We start from the raw sequence: 16,463 nt of genomic DNA, 5'->3' as shown, positions 1-16,463 counted from the left end.
AAAGGTCACAGCTTTTATTTATAATTAATCAACCTAACCAGGGTGGCAAAGAGACGCTGTAGGCTCAGTTCTAGCTTTTACTTTGCTCTAATACTCAGGGAACGACTGACACGTCCCCCCTCTAGATGCACTAAAGCTGCGAGGGTCCCACTTCCCTTCTGGGCCAATCCAAGACGCTTCCGTACAAAAGCACCCTGGTCCCCTCGCATGTAGCATGACAAATTCGCCAGGTTCATCGAGGGCAAGTGCCCCCACAACGTATCTTGCACCAGATAAAGCCACTGAGCTGCAGCGTACTCCCGCCAAAGCCAGACTCCAAAGGAAACTTGCCCGCCACCCAACACGACCTAGCCCAGGACAAGAAAACCTTAAAAAGCAAACAGATCCAAATCATCAAAATGTTGTCAATCAGGATGAAAATATCGAGTTAAATTACCAACTAAAAGCTATGACTCACACCAAGCCGCCCAGTGACACAGCACGACAGGCTTCTGCCACATTCACCTTCTTCCTCGCCCTGTCTAACGCACCATGCTTACACACCACTCTCCAAGTCACACTAGGCACCATTACAGATCTCACAATCCTCCCATTCGGCCTTTATCCCAACAAAAACTTCTCAAACCCAACTGTCAACTGCTGCAATCCCAGTGAGCAACAAAATTCCGCACCATGAGTACCACACCAAAACCCAAGCATCCCGAAACAACTTAAAGAAGGCACATAGCAACTAACTAGCAGGGATGCGTGAGGGGAAAAACCAGAGTGAAGAGGAAAAACTAAAAAACCTACCCGTGAACCAAATTGGGCCAGATCAAGGCTCCCGGGAGGAAAAATTAAAAAATCCCTTCACCACCCCCCAATTGTTGAATGCTAGTCGTTCAACAATTGGCTGGTAAACAATGTTTCAGGTTGGCGCCAGGTGCACAACTAGCTCTAGTCATAACTTATATATATCTCAATAGACATCCGACTTTCACATCCTAAGCTCTGCATAAAATGTCCCCGCTATCGCTGCGCCAATAGCTGCCCCAATTTGAAAGAAATGAGTACTAGAAGCTGAAGCATAGAACCGACCCCAACCAAAACTTTGACTAAAACAGCAGAGAACTGAAATGTGGTACGCAGGGTAAGGTAGGCCTGTAAACCGCCCATGTGTTCTAACTGAAATGCGGTACGCAGGGTAAGATTGGCATGTAAACCACCCTTGTGTTCAACTAGCAGGACACCACATATATAATGCACCGCAAGGCATACTGGGCAAAATAAACCTCAGGATGTTGAGAAAAATAAACTATCCACCCCCACCTGTTTGGTCTCAACTGCCCACCGAAACTACACAGCCCCACTGATATCCTGAAACAATATCTTTATACAAAAACCCTGACCATGAAGATGCCTTATTGACAGCCACCCACTCTCTCAAACTAAACGCTCCAAAACTTGCAGCTGAGAAGTTCAAATGTAAAAGAGAGGCCTGTCAGAAGCCACCTGACCCGTAACCACAAGCAAAGTCATTAAACATGCACATTAAAGGGCCGCAAGGAGGCGACGCGAGCTGGGAACCCCTTCACCCAACATGTAATAAATGACTGGGTTTGTTCATAAATACCTTTTAGCTTCAATAGAATGTGATCCCTGCTAGAGCCGCCACCGCAGAAGCTTTGGACCCACCCTGCTACGAATGGTTCCAAACAAAGTAAAGGAAAATTGAAAAACTAACCCTACATAGATGGCTGAGCACCATAAGCTCGCCAAAATTGCCAGGCAGACGCTTACATCCAGAGTATCCTTGGCACAAGAGACCGCAGCGCAATATTGTATGTTCAAAACTAAAATTCGATACCTAAACTCACAAAACTAAATGACAAAGCAAACGCAGAGAGCTTCGGTAGTTGATGGCATGAGCTAAACCAAATTCTGTCGCACTAGAAATTAATTAATCCACCAACTCAGTCGCACTGACCAGATTTATATGGGCACGAAAATAGGGAAAACGGGTCAAACAGCAACAAATTATTAGTAAAACCTGCATCGTACCAAACCTGGGACCAATGAGAAGCGCAGAAAAATCCATAACCTACTATCGCGACTATCTCGATCTACAGACAAACAGGACACATGACATAACCTACAATCATGTCGTGCAACTGGAACACCCAAAACACGGAAAAAAGGTGAATGCACAGGAAAGAGGAGGCCCGAACAGATGTCACTCCTTCCTGCACCTAGGAAGAGAAATCAGACTAGATGATGTGCTAAACCGACCTGTTCAGTGCCGGCGCGAACACACCAATGTAAAATAAAATGGATTTCTCAAAATGGGTGCCGGAAACCACACCGCCTGAAGGCAAACATGTATCTGCTAACTCACCTAAAACCTACTGAAACCCCATGCATTGCATGGCCTCCGAGTGCAAGACAAACAAAAAACCGACCCAGAATAAACATAACCAGAAAGTCACCATAACCAAAACTGCAAATTAAAACCAAAAAATTTGTCAAAATGTAGAAACTGCTCTGAGGAACCTACGTGGATGGCATAATTAACGGAACTACACAATGCATAGGATACCACCATGTATAGGATGAATGCTGCTCTAACCGAAACTCACCCGCAACCTGCATGGGGACCACCCCACCGGAGAGATACAGCAATCCTGCAAGGGGGAACAAGGAAAAGCACCGACATATGCCCGAGGAAAAACCTCTGCCCAAACCTTGACCGGCAAACATCAGTAATGAATCCCGACAGAATGCAAACTACGGGGTGTCCTGTCAAGGAGAGGCTATACCAACGTCCAACGAAAACGAATGAAAAACCCTAGAACCACAACAAAATTCTACCTACCAAGTTAGCTATAATCACAGAGAAAAAGCAGCAAAACAAAATGGCGACTGAGCCTTAACTAATTCCCTTGGAGCTAACCCCTAAGTCGGGAGCTAAACCTCCCTGCTTACGTTGGCAGTCCTTGGCCAGGAGCTCAGCTCCACAGGTGTGGCATGAGGGCAAACGCCAGCCCGACCCCCGGGGGCATCGGTGATCATAACTGGCAAAACATCTGCCCCCCGCCGCCACCTGAACCATGCTTACCCACATTTCTAAGAGGTTATGCGGGGCGACCCTGTGACCAAAGGAGGGTCGACGCTGCTGTGAGACCTATAAACAAAACTAAACATCTTTTATTGCCAAAAAGCATAACCACCCTACCGTCATGATTCCTCCCGCATTGGGCATAAATTCACCCCATGCCAAATTTCTGGACCAGACAAACATGTCAATCACAAAACAGATATATTAATAAAACTGCCCATGTTCCCCAATCCGCTCACCAAATATCCCCTGGCAAAGCTGAGCATGCCCTACAACCAAATTATTATATTCACAAAAATTGCGACACTCGCCTATGTAGCCTGATTCCACCCTATGATATCCCAAATTGAGCAAGAAAATGCAGCAAATTTTACTTCTGTGGATCCTTATTCGCTGAAACGCAAAGCGCACAGAAAAAACTGAATTCACACCATGTATAGTATCCTTGTTTCCTAACCCCTAAAGCCTGCGTCATCAACCTCCCTGGAATTATCACCTAACCGCTGCGCAACCCTCCTGTCAATCTTACGCGGGCGCACTAAGTAAACAGAAGATGAAAGACAAAAACTGGATGCATAGCAAATTGTGACACAATCATACTCACCAGAACCAGTTGGCCCCAGAACCTCTTCTACAATGCTTCTGCGTGGAGGCCATCTTCAATGTTTTCAGGCGGCGGAGCCTCCAACTCGACCGCCATGTCCGTCTCAACACGCACTGGATCAATATCCGGGCTAGCCACTGCACTGGAACAGTAGCCGCACTAACTACTGCATCATCTTGAGGAACCACTGCGGAGGCAGGTAGACCTGTAACAGAACCAGGTGGTCCCAGAACATCATCTCCAAAGCTTTTACGCGGAGGAGCCGCCGGCTCGACCGCTGGGGCCGTCTCGACACGTACAGAATCAACAGCCGCACGAGTCCTCTCCCAAAACTCCTCCCGCAACCACAGGAAACCTGCAATTACAGGAAATAGGTAAGGAAAAAACAAAGGAGGCACTGTTGTGGGAGCGGGAATGTATTGAATTGAGTGGCCGGAATAGATAATAGAGTTGGAAGGGCAGCCCCTGGAAGTGAGGGGGAACCTGGTGCACCCAGGAGCTGCCAATGGCCGCAGGGAGAAAATAAAAAAGGGGGGGCACCTGGTGGAATAGAGGTGTAAGATGAGGAATGGTACATGCAAAAGGGGCAGGGGGGGTTGAGGAGACATTTTTAAGAGGAAATTAGGAAAAATCGGGGGCGGTGTTGGTGAACTGGGGAGCAAGCCTGGAGAAACAATGACATCTGCCCGGGGGGGGTCCTGCCCAGAACCCCATGCTCAAAATGAGAAGTGAGGAAGACACTGGGAGTGGAAGTAACAGGGCCTTACGGGAGAGAGACATGCAGAAAAAATGTGATCCTGCTGCCTGTGGCAATTTGTCTGGGTGAAGGGGGGCCTTTGGGCCCTAACAGGGGTGGCAGAATGCCCTGGCGAGCGGTGCTGAGGAGCATCACCCAAAATGGCCGCCAGGATTTTAAGATGGCCGCCAGGCCCGCCGCAAGGGCAGGGCAACGGGACTACCCGCAGCTGGGGGGTGGCATAGCCGACCCATCTGGGGACTACACCACAGGGTTAGCCGCAGAAGGGGGGGGAGGTATTACTGCAGAGTGCGCAGCGGGAGCCACGGAAGTGGTAGCTCCCGCTGCCGCAGTGCTGACGGGAGCTGCTTGGGAAGGAAAAACCCGCAGCCCCTAGGAAGCCTGGGCAGGTGGGGGCGGAGGGGGGATAGCCCGTACAGGAGCAGGGCTATGCGTGAGGAAACTAAAACGAGGGGGTGGGGCGCCAACACAATGGCCGCCGGGACAGTGATGAAGGAGACCGGCAAAATTGCCACTGGGATGGAAAAAGTCCTGCGGGCCTGACGCGCGGGCAGGACTCTGTGACCGCTGGCAGTAGAGAGCAAGAGAGGGATATGGAAGATGGCAATGGCACTGACCTCCGGGAGGGGTTGGTAACTAATGCAGAGCTGCAAACGCGGGCACTCCCACTGGCGAGGCGGAAGGCGACTAAGCTGCCGGAGCTTGCTTGCGCAAGCAGAAGCCACCGGAGCCTGGGGAAACCTTTTGCAGGTGAGGGGGGAGAGGGGGTTGAGGGGGGAGAGGAGGGGGGGGCTGCCCACACATGAGAAAAGCAAAGCGGGTGGGGGACTAATACAAGGAGGTGTAGGGGGGTGGGATGGGACAGCCGGTGTGGACACTGTATGGCTGGCTGAAAGATGGCATAAGTGAGAAAGCAGGGACGCAGGGACCAAAGAAAGGCATATAAAACTGGGAAAACAAAGTAAGAAAGAATGTATAATAAGGGCAAAGATAATCAGCCTGATCCTGTTTCAAAGATCCAGAAAAAAGAGGCTGTCTACATTCAAAAAAGCCAATATATACTGATCATCCGACCACTCCCTCAAGCAATATCATTGGCTCACCCAACCAGCTGACCAGACAGCCTTATAATCTGCCCACCAACAAGGCATCAACAGCCATACAGCAAAAAACATAGTATTCTTAGTTATTCTCACGCTTATCCAGCCGTCGCATACTATATTTTCAGAATTAATTAAGTCATTTTAAATTTGAATGCAATTTACATATTTAGAATGAATTCCGTATGCATATGCTGATATTGTACTTAATATTATACAAGAAATAAGTAAGGAGACAGATAAAGTACCAACCAATCAGCTACAGGGGTCTCTGTACTAAGCCGTAGAGAAAGATAAAGTGGATGGAGATAAAGGGCCTGATTTAGAGATGGACAGAAATTGTACAGCCGCACACAAGCGCACACAAGTGGCTGTGCAATTCTGTCCATTTAAAATGTAAATGCAGAAGGAGGTATAAGACACTTCCTTGCTGCATCTGTGTGATCGCAGCGCTGCAACCGAGGTCGCAGCCTGGGATCACCATGGGAACAATTGTTGTACCTTCGGCCAGGCTGCGGTAGCTGAAGCTTATCGCAGCCTGACCGGGACCTGGCAGCTTGCGAGGTCAGGAAGTCTGCGTGCACCCTAGCCTCGTCCCTCCCGGAAAATTGGGGCGACGCCCCACCATTTCCGGGAACGCTGCCCGGGTACGCCCCCGCTCCATCTTCTAAACACTGCAGCCTGCCCATCAGACTGCTGCTGCGAGGCTCTGCGAGCAACCTTACAGACGGAAGGCTGCACATGCGCAGTACACCTCCTCTGCATGCTCCCACTATCGGAGATGTGCGCTAACCATCGAGTTAGCGTACATCTCTGAATCAGGGCCAAAGTACCAACCAAGTTTTATGATAAGACTGCTTTCACTTAGATTACAGTAAGATTATCCCATTGGAAATGAGCCACTATTTGTCTGTGTGGGTGGTCATCCTACAGCCATACTAATAGGCGTCCCTGCGTTATGGAGCATGCTGACCTGTGAGTGTGGCCAAATTCTACACTTACTGTATCAAGTTATTCGGAGGTGGTCGCAGTTACAGCCATGACTATCATTTGCCGCAGCTGCAGCTGCATTTTTTTTTTTGCAAATGCCGCAGCCAGTGGTCTTCCTGCTGAGATGCCGGCTGGCAGTGGCGCTAATCCATCGCTGCGCATATTAAGATGCACCATCGGTCGCACCAATGACACATCCATTAAAGATTACACCAGTCCTATGGAGGCGCAAACCCTCCATCTGAACATAACCGTCTGTATCAGTGCGGCTGCATCTTCACTACCTAACAACATGCCCATGTCTGGCTAGTCACCCTCATTACCACCCAGAAACGCCCACCCAAGTTGCATCTCTCTGCGTGCAATTTTGATCTGCGTCTTTAAAAGATAACCATCGAGGTGCATGTACAGTGTCACTCTGACACATGGGCAGATGGAAAACATGGTCCGCTAGCGTCCGACATCGCCACTGTGTCCATGTGATTCAGGCCCTAAGTGTCAGAAATGGCTTCAGTTAATAATGACTACATTATTAAATAAGATATTTAAGGATATGGACAACCACAACCTGTAACCTCTTATAATTTGTAATGTCCCAATGTCCCAATCTATTATTTGCCGTTCCTTTTTAAAATCTGACCAAGCCGGAGTTTCATGTGTATTTTATCTCTTCTTTCTGATTTGTTAGATACATCCGAATTGGGGATAAGGAGTGTAAATTTCATCCCAAATTTCGACTTATTCTTCACACCAAACTTGCCAATCCCCATTATAAACCTGAAATACAGGCTCAGACAACACTAATCAATTTCACCGTGACACGGGATGGTTTAGAAGATCAACTCCTGGCCGATGTGGTGAATCTGGAGAGACCTGACTTGGAGCATTTTAAGGTACATTTATTTTGAATATGTAGTGATCTAATTCCCTATCCCTCTCTCATTACAAATAAAATAGTTTCTGCCATTTCAATGACAGGTCAGCACCAATATATTTACAGAAAAAATAGCTGTATGATGATATTTAATCTGTCGTAGCCAATTTTATGCAAAGTGCATATTAGAACAATAGTGCTGTTTTCTAGCTCTGGCCATCAGCCACGTGGACATACCGATGAGTCGCCACCTTCCTCCCTGGTGCCTCCTTCTCCTGTTTACCAGGCCTGTCAACCTCATTTATTTGTGAGTCCACGCAAAACTTGCAGCTCCAGACAGTCAGCTTGACAAGCCATCCTAAATACAAATATACATAAAGACAGAAGAACCACATACGAGACGGAGGTGAGGAGTGTAGAGGAGGCACTTGTCTTGAGAGCTTTGAGTTTGGAGGTAGAAGGCAATGCTGAAACAATGAGAGAGTAATGCCAAAACACACAGACCGATAATAAATCTCTAGTATACAGCTTTTCATCTCTAGCAGACTCTTTCCACCAAAGAGCTAAAAGTTATCTCATTACTCAGTTGCCACCAGGACTATGGTGTGTAATTTAGAGGTCTTTCTGAAGGTTTAGTACTAGCATATAAAGAGTTTGGAGACAAGGATGACAGGGATTGGGTACGGGTTCCCAGGAGGCGGGATACCGGCGGTCAGAATACCAACAGCTGCATCCCGACAGTCAGAATCCCGACACCCAAAGGTAAGTTGCTTAACCTTAACCCGCCCCCTAACCCACCTTTTCCGCAGCCTAGCCCCCCCCCCCGCAGCCTAACCCTAAGCTTCCACCCCCCTCCCCCACAGCCTAACCCTAACTTCCTCCTGCAGCCTAACCCTCCCCCTAGTGCCAAACCCCAAACCTAACCCTCCCCCTAATCTTAATACTTATCATGCCGGGTTTCGGACTGCTGTCGGGATTCTGGTGCCGGTATTCTGTGTGGGGTATAGTTTAGTCCTGATTTAGAGGCACAGGCAAATGGACCAAGGGCCTGATTCAGAGCCGCTCGCTATTTGCGGTCGTTCATTCTAAAACAAGGGGTGGCTATTCAAATGAACTGTTCGCTAATTGCGGTCTATTCACGCCTCTAAGTCTGAACGAGCAAGCAAAACTTGCGGTTGTAAGTTTGAAAAATACGCCCCTGGCCGCTTGCATCCTGCGTCATGTCCGCTATTTATTAGATTAATCGAGTACATCGAACAGCGCACACGGGCTTGTGACCACCCACAGTTTGTGCGAGCGGCCTGGCGATGGTCGTGATTATCGGGCTTACGACGAGAGCAGGAAGTTCACTACTGACATCACTGGTGATGTCAGTAGGGCCACCAACAGACGGCAGGCGTTCCCTCAGGAACGCCTCCGTTTGGTCAGCCACCACCCCTTCCCACCTACAAAACGGGGCGAACTGTCAATCAACATCGACAGCCGCCCCGACTTGTAGCGAGCCCCCGGGGCGAGTGATTTCTCGCTCGCTCCGGGGGCTCGTGCTATGCGCTTGTGAGGCGGTCTGAATCAGGACTAAATGTCCCCGGTGCTAGGACAGACACTTTTGCTGTACCCTACAAAACAAAAACAGGAAATAACAAAGAGAACATTTATAGTGATTTTTCTGAGAGTAAATAGAACGAATAAGGAACAAAATGGTCATTTCAATGAACCTGATAAAGCCCCACATTATAATCCTCTCTCTCTCTGGATATTAGCCCTGACCTTAAACGTTTTAGAACCACAGTGTATTGTAAATTTTGAATAATAAGAAAGATTAAAAGGTTGCAAAGTGTATTCCCATTGTTACAGTTATAGGCTTAAAATAGAATTACAGGTCTAAAACTTACCATTTTCTTTTCAGTCTGAGCTCACAAAGCAACAGAATTATTTTAAAATTGAGTTGAAAATGCTGGAGGATGAATTGCTGACACGCCTATCGGCAGCCGAAACTCATTTCCTGGGGGACACACTCCTTGTGGAGAAACTGGAGACGACAAAGCACACCGCAGCCGAAATAGAGATGAAGGTAAGTAAAGCTTTGTCCTGGACTAGGATCTATTTGGAAATATATAACCGGATGTCACCGATCAAAGCTGTGAGGAAATAAATATATTTTTCAGTAGATACAGCAGTTCTTTCAGCTGTCAACGTTATTTGTATTGTTACATATACATCACCAGACGATGCAGCACAGTAGTCACATACACAGCGGCATAAGTGATAACTACATTTCGGTGCCCTTTATTAGTTAATGTGGCACTTTCATCAGGACTACAAAACATTAAAAGCATCTTACCTTGTATGTGTAACTACACCATGTGGATGCCAAATGCCGATTGCGGGACCTCCCATCGGCCAACAACGCGGTTATTGCGATGTCATCACGACCAGAACACTCGGCCAGACAGAAGTGTCACCATTGTGCACCCATCACCATAGCAACTCTATAAACAAACAAGCAGTTTATAACAGATAAGCGTTCTTCACACCACCTACATATACAGATCAACTGGCATATTTATATAAATAGCGTATTTGTAAAGAATCATAACAACAAGGTATGATATATATATATATAGATATATATATATATGTGTGATATTGTCACCATCATGTCACAAATAGCGCCAGCAGACTTTTGTTAGAATGACGCCAGGGTACCCTCACTCCCCATCCCTCAGTCCAGTGAGATATTTTATATAGAATCACTTCTTAAGTTCCATAAGCTGCATGTGACTATCAATATATATTGCTGTGCTATATGCCCTATAGCCTGGGTAACATCTATCAAAGAGACTACTGTAATGTATGATGATACACTGCAGTAGTGCAATGATCATTTCTCTATATTTAAAACAAACATGGTTGTTTATTTTAGTTCTTAGAAAATCTGAAAAAGATGGGAGCAGTCTACTAAACCTTACACATAAGGACCGAAGGGCGTTTTAAGAGAGGAGCAGGCTCATGTGTAGTTTCCGTGTGCATTGTGCCAGAGTCTACTGTCCATGTGCATATCTCCAGGAAAATTACACTGGGGCCATTTTCCCTGTGATTACTGCAGTGTTGGTGGAGAGGTAACTATAGTCTATGGTTGCTGGATGAGCAGTGTGGACCCTCTAGACCATTACAAATTTGGCCAAAATCAATACACTGGGCACTAGAGTGTGCCCAGAGTCTGATACGCATGCGCAGATCGCCAGGGAAATGTTGCGGCCGCCATTTTTCTGGCGTTTCCTCACAGCACATGCGCAAAACGCAGGGAAAATGGCCACGGTGGCCATTTTCCAACGTTTGACCAGTGCTGAGAGACCCGACGCGGGACCTTGGAGAGGTAAGTTTTATATAATATGGGTGCACCCATTATAGATAAGCCCCTGATTTGTATATATGTGCAAGTTATTTGCACTATATATCTGCCAGTTATTTGCACACATTTGACATGGAAACACAACTTTCTTTATAAAGTACGCAGGCCTTTCTAACCATATGTAATCTAACCATATGTAATCCCTCTACCCACAAACTATTTTAAAGTAGTCATTTGCATTTCAGTTTTAAGCATTACAGGTATCACTGATTCTATTTCACATTTACCATGTGCACTTAATCCATTGCGGGAAATATCTAAGATTCTTTTTCTCATGATGACACATATCCAGCACCATACACACAAATTACCGTTATTTTTGGACCTCGAATAGGACTAATTTTGATGCATGAGCCTAATTATATTCTCGGGTTAATTAGAATAATCTTCACCACGAGGAAAAAGTAACATGTAACTTGAAAGAAATGTATTATCAAAAATTAAGAGGCATAGAAACTGGCACAATCATCACTGATTAAAATCATACATTGGGGTACCCCTAGTTATGATGTTAAATCACCACAAACCTTGTTGACAATTTCAAGTTACAATAATTATGTTGATTTAACCTACAAATGCGTTTTATACGTCTACAACTGTTGAGATGTATATATTTGCAACATGAAATACGAAATTGCTCTTTAAAAGCAGGTCCTTCCCACAAAAGTGTCTATACTGCAGAATATATGAAAAAGACTGTTTATATTCATGTTATTTACAACCTTCCCTCCCTTTGCGCTCTACTTTTTCTTCTATGTAGCCTGAATAGAGGTTTGAAGGGTTTACAGAATATAATGGGGAGTAAAATGATTCTGCTGGCTGTTTGTGAAGAAGATACACAATCGTATCTGATCTATTGAAGCCAAGGTTTTGTTAGAGGGGAGTGCAATCCAGCGCTATCTCTTTTTCCTGTATTGAAGCCAAGCAGCCACCTTTACCAAGATGGCTGTCATTAGCCCTTAATGAGCATGCATGACCCTGCTCCATCTTGGACATATGTCTGTACGGAATCAGTATGAACGCCGGCAGACCGGCAGCAGTGGAAAACTCGACAGGGGATTTCGGTAAGTATCACTAACCTTACCCCCCCCCTAACCCTCCCTTAGGGGTGCTAACCTTAACCTCCCACACTAGTGCCTAACACTAAAGCCAATTGCCTAAACCTAACCCCCCCTTCCCCGCAACCTAAACCCAAGTCTCCCGGGGTGGTGCCTAACCCTAACCTCCCCCTGGGGGTGCCTAACCCTAACCCCCCATTCCCTTAGCCTAACCCTCCCAGGAGGCTGCTTAACCCTAAGTCCCGTCCCCCCCGGGAGACCCTAACCTAACCCTTCCCCCGCAGACCTTCAATCGGTATGCCGGGCGTCGGGCTCCCGGCGTAGGTATTATGACAGGCATCGGGATTTCGACGCCTGTCATTAGTACCCTGCCGGAATTTGACAGTCGGGAAGCCGGCGGTTGGCATTTTGACCGTCGGCTTCCTGACTGCATCCCTTCTGTACATGTGTGATATACTGCACAAACATGTAGCTCATATTCCTCCAGACCTGTAGTACCCAAGATATCACCACTATTGTCCTGCACTCCCTTACTCTTGTCGAAATCCAAAACTTGGACTATTCTGTTATCTACCCACAATAGTGTTGACTCTAAAATTAGGGTGTGCGCTCCAGGCCCCTCCCGCTTCCTCTTTCCCCCACACATGTCCTAGCACTATGACCAGTGCTTTAGTGAATTGTACAATGCGACAAATGTGCACTTGAATGGGCTTTGTATAATGACTAAATGCCCAGTCAGATTCTTATTCTGTGTATGTGATGTAATTGGTTCTATTAGTTTTGCTCGGCTATAAAGTAATTTGTCGATGAATTTAAATATTCAAAATAGAAAGTAACGGAATTATAACCAAGATCAGTAATAACTAATTGGGATTGTGGTACAGGAAGGTCCATTCAAACAGTATTACACATGACGGGCTAAAAGGCCTATCTATCAAAGCTTGATGTGAGATAAAGTTGTCAGATATATATCACCAACCAATCAGCTTCTAACTTACATTTTGCAGGATGTGTTTAAGAAATGATAGTTTGGAGCTGATTGGTTGGTGATATATATTTCACAATTTGATCTCACATCAAGCTTTGATACATATGCCCCTTTAGTGTCCTAGAAATATTTGAATAATGTTGGTAACTATAGCCTGAGTTCACTTGGAATCTTCACATGTAACAATATACTGAAGTTAGTTGCCGGCTGCTTATTATTCCAGGAGTTACTATTCGCTGCTTGACCTTCACTTTCTTCCACTGTTAATAGTCGCAGCACATTTATTTGCAGAGGTTACAGAGCGATGAAGGAGGCAAATTAACACCATTTATACTGTTTCAGAATATTTCTGGAGTCAATTATGCACATTGCTCTAGTCTTATGAGCATGAAATATGATTTCTAATATTCATAGCATTGCAATGAATATTTTTATCTGGCTTTATGAACACAAGATAGTGTTCTGCACAGCATGGCACAATATTCAAACCTTCAAATGTTTGTTCATCAAAGAAAATTCCGTTAAGAGTTCGGACAAAAGCGCACCCTCTCTGACTAAGGAGAGACATGGGGGGTATATTTACTAAAATGCGGGTGTTTAGAAGTGGAGATGTTGCCCATAGCAACCAATCAGATGCTACTTAACATCTATCTAGCACCTTCTTGAAGATAATAGCTAGAATCTGATTGGTTGCTATGGGCAACATCTCCACTTCTAAAACCCACACTTCAGTAAATATACCCCATGGTCCCCGTTGTGTCTGTTACATTTGGCATATATCAGCAATTAGCTCCAGTATCATTTCAATGATCTGAGTAGTGTTGGATTGTAAGCTCTTTGCCACAGAGACCCTCATTTATCCCAGATTTTTTTCCACTTCTTTTAATTTTCCACTTAGTGCACCCTTGCTCCTGCATAGATCATTGGTCTGATGCAGAGTTGAGCGCAAATTGGGCGCAGGTGCGGTACATGGCGTGTACGGAAATGAGTGTGTACATATGAAGTTGTGGGCCCCTATTCACACACTGGGTTTGCTACTTGTCATTATCGTTTTCAGTGAGAACACCCCATTAAAGACCAGTTACAGCTCTTCAGGTACAAGTGGAGATGCGATTAATATGCATACTATCGCCCATACTTGCGTACAGACAGTTGCAGAGCGTGCGCAGAACAAATTCACACAAGGTATGCACCCAAATGGGTATACGTTCAACCCTGCATCACCCCTATGTGTTATGCTGCTAAGCATCACAAGATTTGTAACCTTAAGCCCTAACATACTTAGGACTTAAATAGTCACACTGGGCCTGATTCAGCAGAGGGCAGAATCGCAAAGCCGCACACAAGTGGCTAAAATGCAAATGCAGCAGGAGGTGTTTGACACCTCATTGTTGCTTCTGAGATCCCAGTGCTGCGACCGAGGCTTGGGATCACCATCGTGACCGACGGTCGCGATGGTGGCTCCTTTGAGCAGACTGCGGAGGCTGAAGCCTACCGCAGCCTGTCCAGATCCTGGCGGTCTGCCAGACCAGGAAGTCTGCGTCCATGGTTGCAAATCCTGGCCTTGACACTCACGGAAAACGTGGGTGACACACCCCCGCTTCCAGGAACGCAGGCCGTCCCCACCCACACCCAGGGAATCTGCGTGAGAACAAAGATATGCCCCCTCTGCTGAAGCAGGCCCACCTTTCTCTTAGCCATCAGTAGTTGGTGCAATACAGCTCTGTCCCCACTGCTCTATTATAAATGGGACATAGGACCAGATTTAGTCACCGGGAGCAGACATGTCTATGAGCAAGTTAGAGACCTCTAATCAGGTCTGTTTTGCCTAATTTGAGACAGGTGAGAGGTATGCCTTAGTACTTGACGTCGGGGAATGTACTTTTTTTCCCCTTACTTATATAGAATAATCAATTGCGAGCAATGTCATCTTTCTTCTTTATCTGTCTGTTCTACTAACCAGTCTTGTTTTATTACTGTTTGTTCCCAAATGTAAAGCGCAACAGAATATGCTGGTGCTATATAAGTAACTGATAATATATAAGTAAACCCGAGCTAGTAGGGTTATGGAAGAGGGTGTTATAAATGGTGGAGAAACCTTTCTGGAATTGGAATCATTTTAATGATTGGAGCCCCTGCTCAACAGCTCCTAAATGTGAGAAGAGCACATATATAAACATATATCAGTATTAATACAGTTTTCATGCATCTGTGATATGCTGGAGAGTACTTTATCGAATTGAATGGAGGCCTAGTGCCCTGATTCAGATATGTTCACTAACCCAATGGTTAGCGTACATCTCCAATGGTGAGTGTCTTCACATCCGAAGGAACTGTCCTGCAATCTCGCCCGCAGATGATTGACACGCTGTGTTGTTTGGGGGCGTGGCTGGTCACAATCCCCAGAAACTGGTGCGTGCCCCCGTATTCTGGGAGGGATGAGGCTAGGATCTGCATGGGTGGACGTAGATTTCCTGTCCTCGCATGTGAGTCAGGCTATGGTAAGCTTCAGCCTCCGCAGCCTGGCCAAAGGAGCAACCATCAATACCGATTGCCACAATGGTTGCGATGTTGATGATTCCAGGCTGCAACCACTGTAGGACGCTGGGACGGCAGATGCAGCAATGAGGTATCTGGGTCCTAAAGACACCACCTGCTGCATTAGCATTTTACATGGAAGGAATTGCACAGCCGCTCTGCAATTCCGCCCATTGCGGAATCAGGCTCAGTCAGCACAGCAATAAGGCATGATCCCTGCTACACAATACTGTGCAAAGGCTGGGACATCCCGGACATCATTCATTTCACATTGCTTACAAGGGCCACTGATACCCTAGTGCAGTGGTGGCGAACCCTGGCACTCCAGCTGCTTTGGGACTACATATCCCAGCATGCCCTGCCACAGTTTTAGCATTCCCTAATAGCAAAACTCTGGCAGTGCATGCTGGGTTATGTAGTCCCATAGTCTAACAATCCTAAAAACAAGCGCAATAATTACATTGAAAAACTTACTGATACACATGACAGTGATAAAGTAATATTTTATACTGCTTACATAATTTTCTGCAATGTTATAGCTTTTGCAGACTATTGGCTGCCACAATTCTTTTCCTAAAAGTGTGTGATATCCTAATGTTAGAATTGGGAGCACAGGAAACTCTATGATAGCACAAATGCTCTGCTGTACTGTATTTCCTTAGATTTTAGGTTAAATAAGCATACAATGTAAAATGTAGTCTGTGACATGACTTGCTGCTAACTGAGCAGTTTATTGATCAGTTCACAGATGAGAGATAAACTTTGAGAATAATATGGCTGCATGCTGTGAGCAACTTCTGAACTATTTTCTTGGGAAATAGAGCTGTGAATCAATATTCACTTTCCACTAAAAAGTATTATATTATAAAATGATTTATTTCCTCTTCAGAATCTGTTTGTAGCATGTTATGACACTTAAACGTAGAGTCAAGCTAAGCGACGCGCTATTACCCCAGCTACAGAACCCAGTCTTTTCCCACCAAGAAAACACTTATCTGGCATCATCCTGACTCGGTGGGTAAACTGAGAATGCCGACTGACTGCCTGT

General features: G+C 45.9%; 1 protein-coding gene across 4 annotated transcripts in view; it reads left to right on the top strand.

Annotated features, from left to right (window-relative positions):
• LOC148543364 (dynein axonemal heavy chain 11-like) overlaps nucleotides 1-16,463 on the top strand; it is a 361,950-nt gene that overhangs the window by 221,790 nt on the left and 123,697 nt on the right. For all 4 annotated transcript variants that reach the window (XM_088472011.1, XM_088472001.1, XM_088472021.1 and 1 more), the window contains 2 exons: nucleotides 7,234-7,438; nucleotides 9,326-9,490. In XM_088472011.1, coding sequence (XP_088328137.1) covers nucleotides 7,234-7,438; nucleotides 9,326-9,490 — 370 coding nt within the window. The remainder of the gene's footprint in view (nucleotides 1-7,233; nucleotides 7,439-9,325; nucleotides 9,491-16,463) is intronic.

Source organism: Taudactylus pleione, unplaced genomic scaffold (genome assembly GCF_031769625.1).
Source record: "Taudactylus pleione unplaced genomic scaffold, aTauple2 ptg000004l, whole genome shotgun sequence".
Classification (NCBI taxonomy): domain Eukaryota; kingdom Metazoa; phylum Chordata; class Amphibia; order Anura; family Myobatrachidae; genus Taudactylus; species Taudactylus pleione.
Note: the sequence above shows the minus strand (reverse complement) of the source record. Positions and strands in the feature narration are given on the sequence as shown.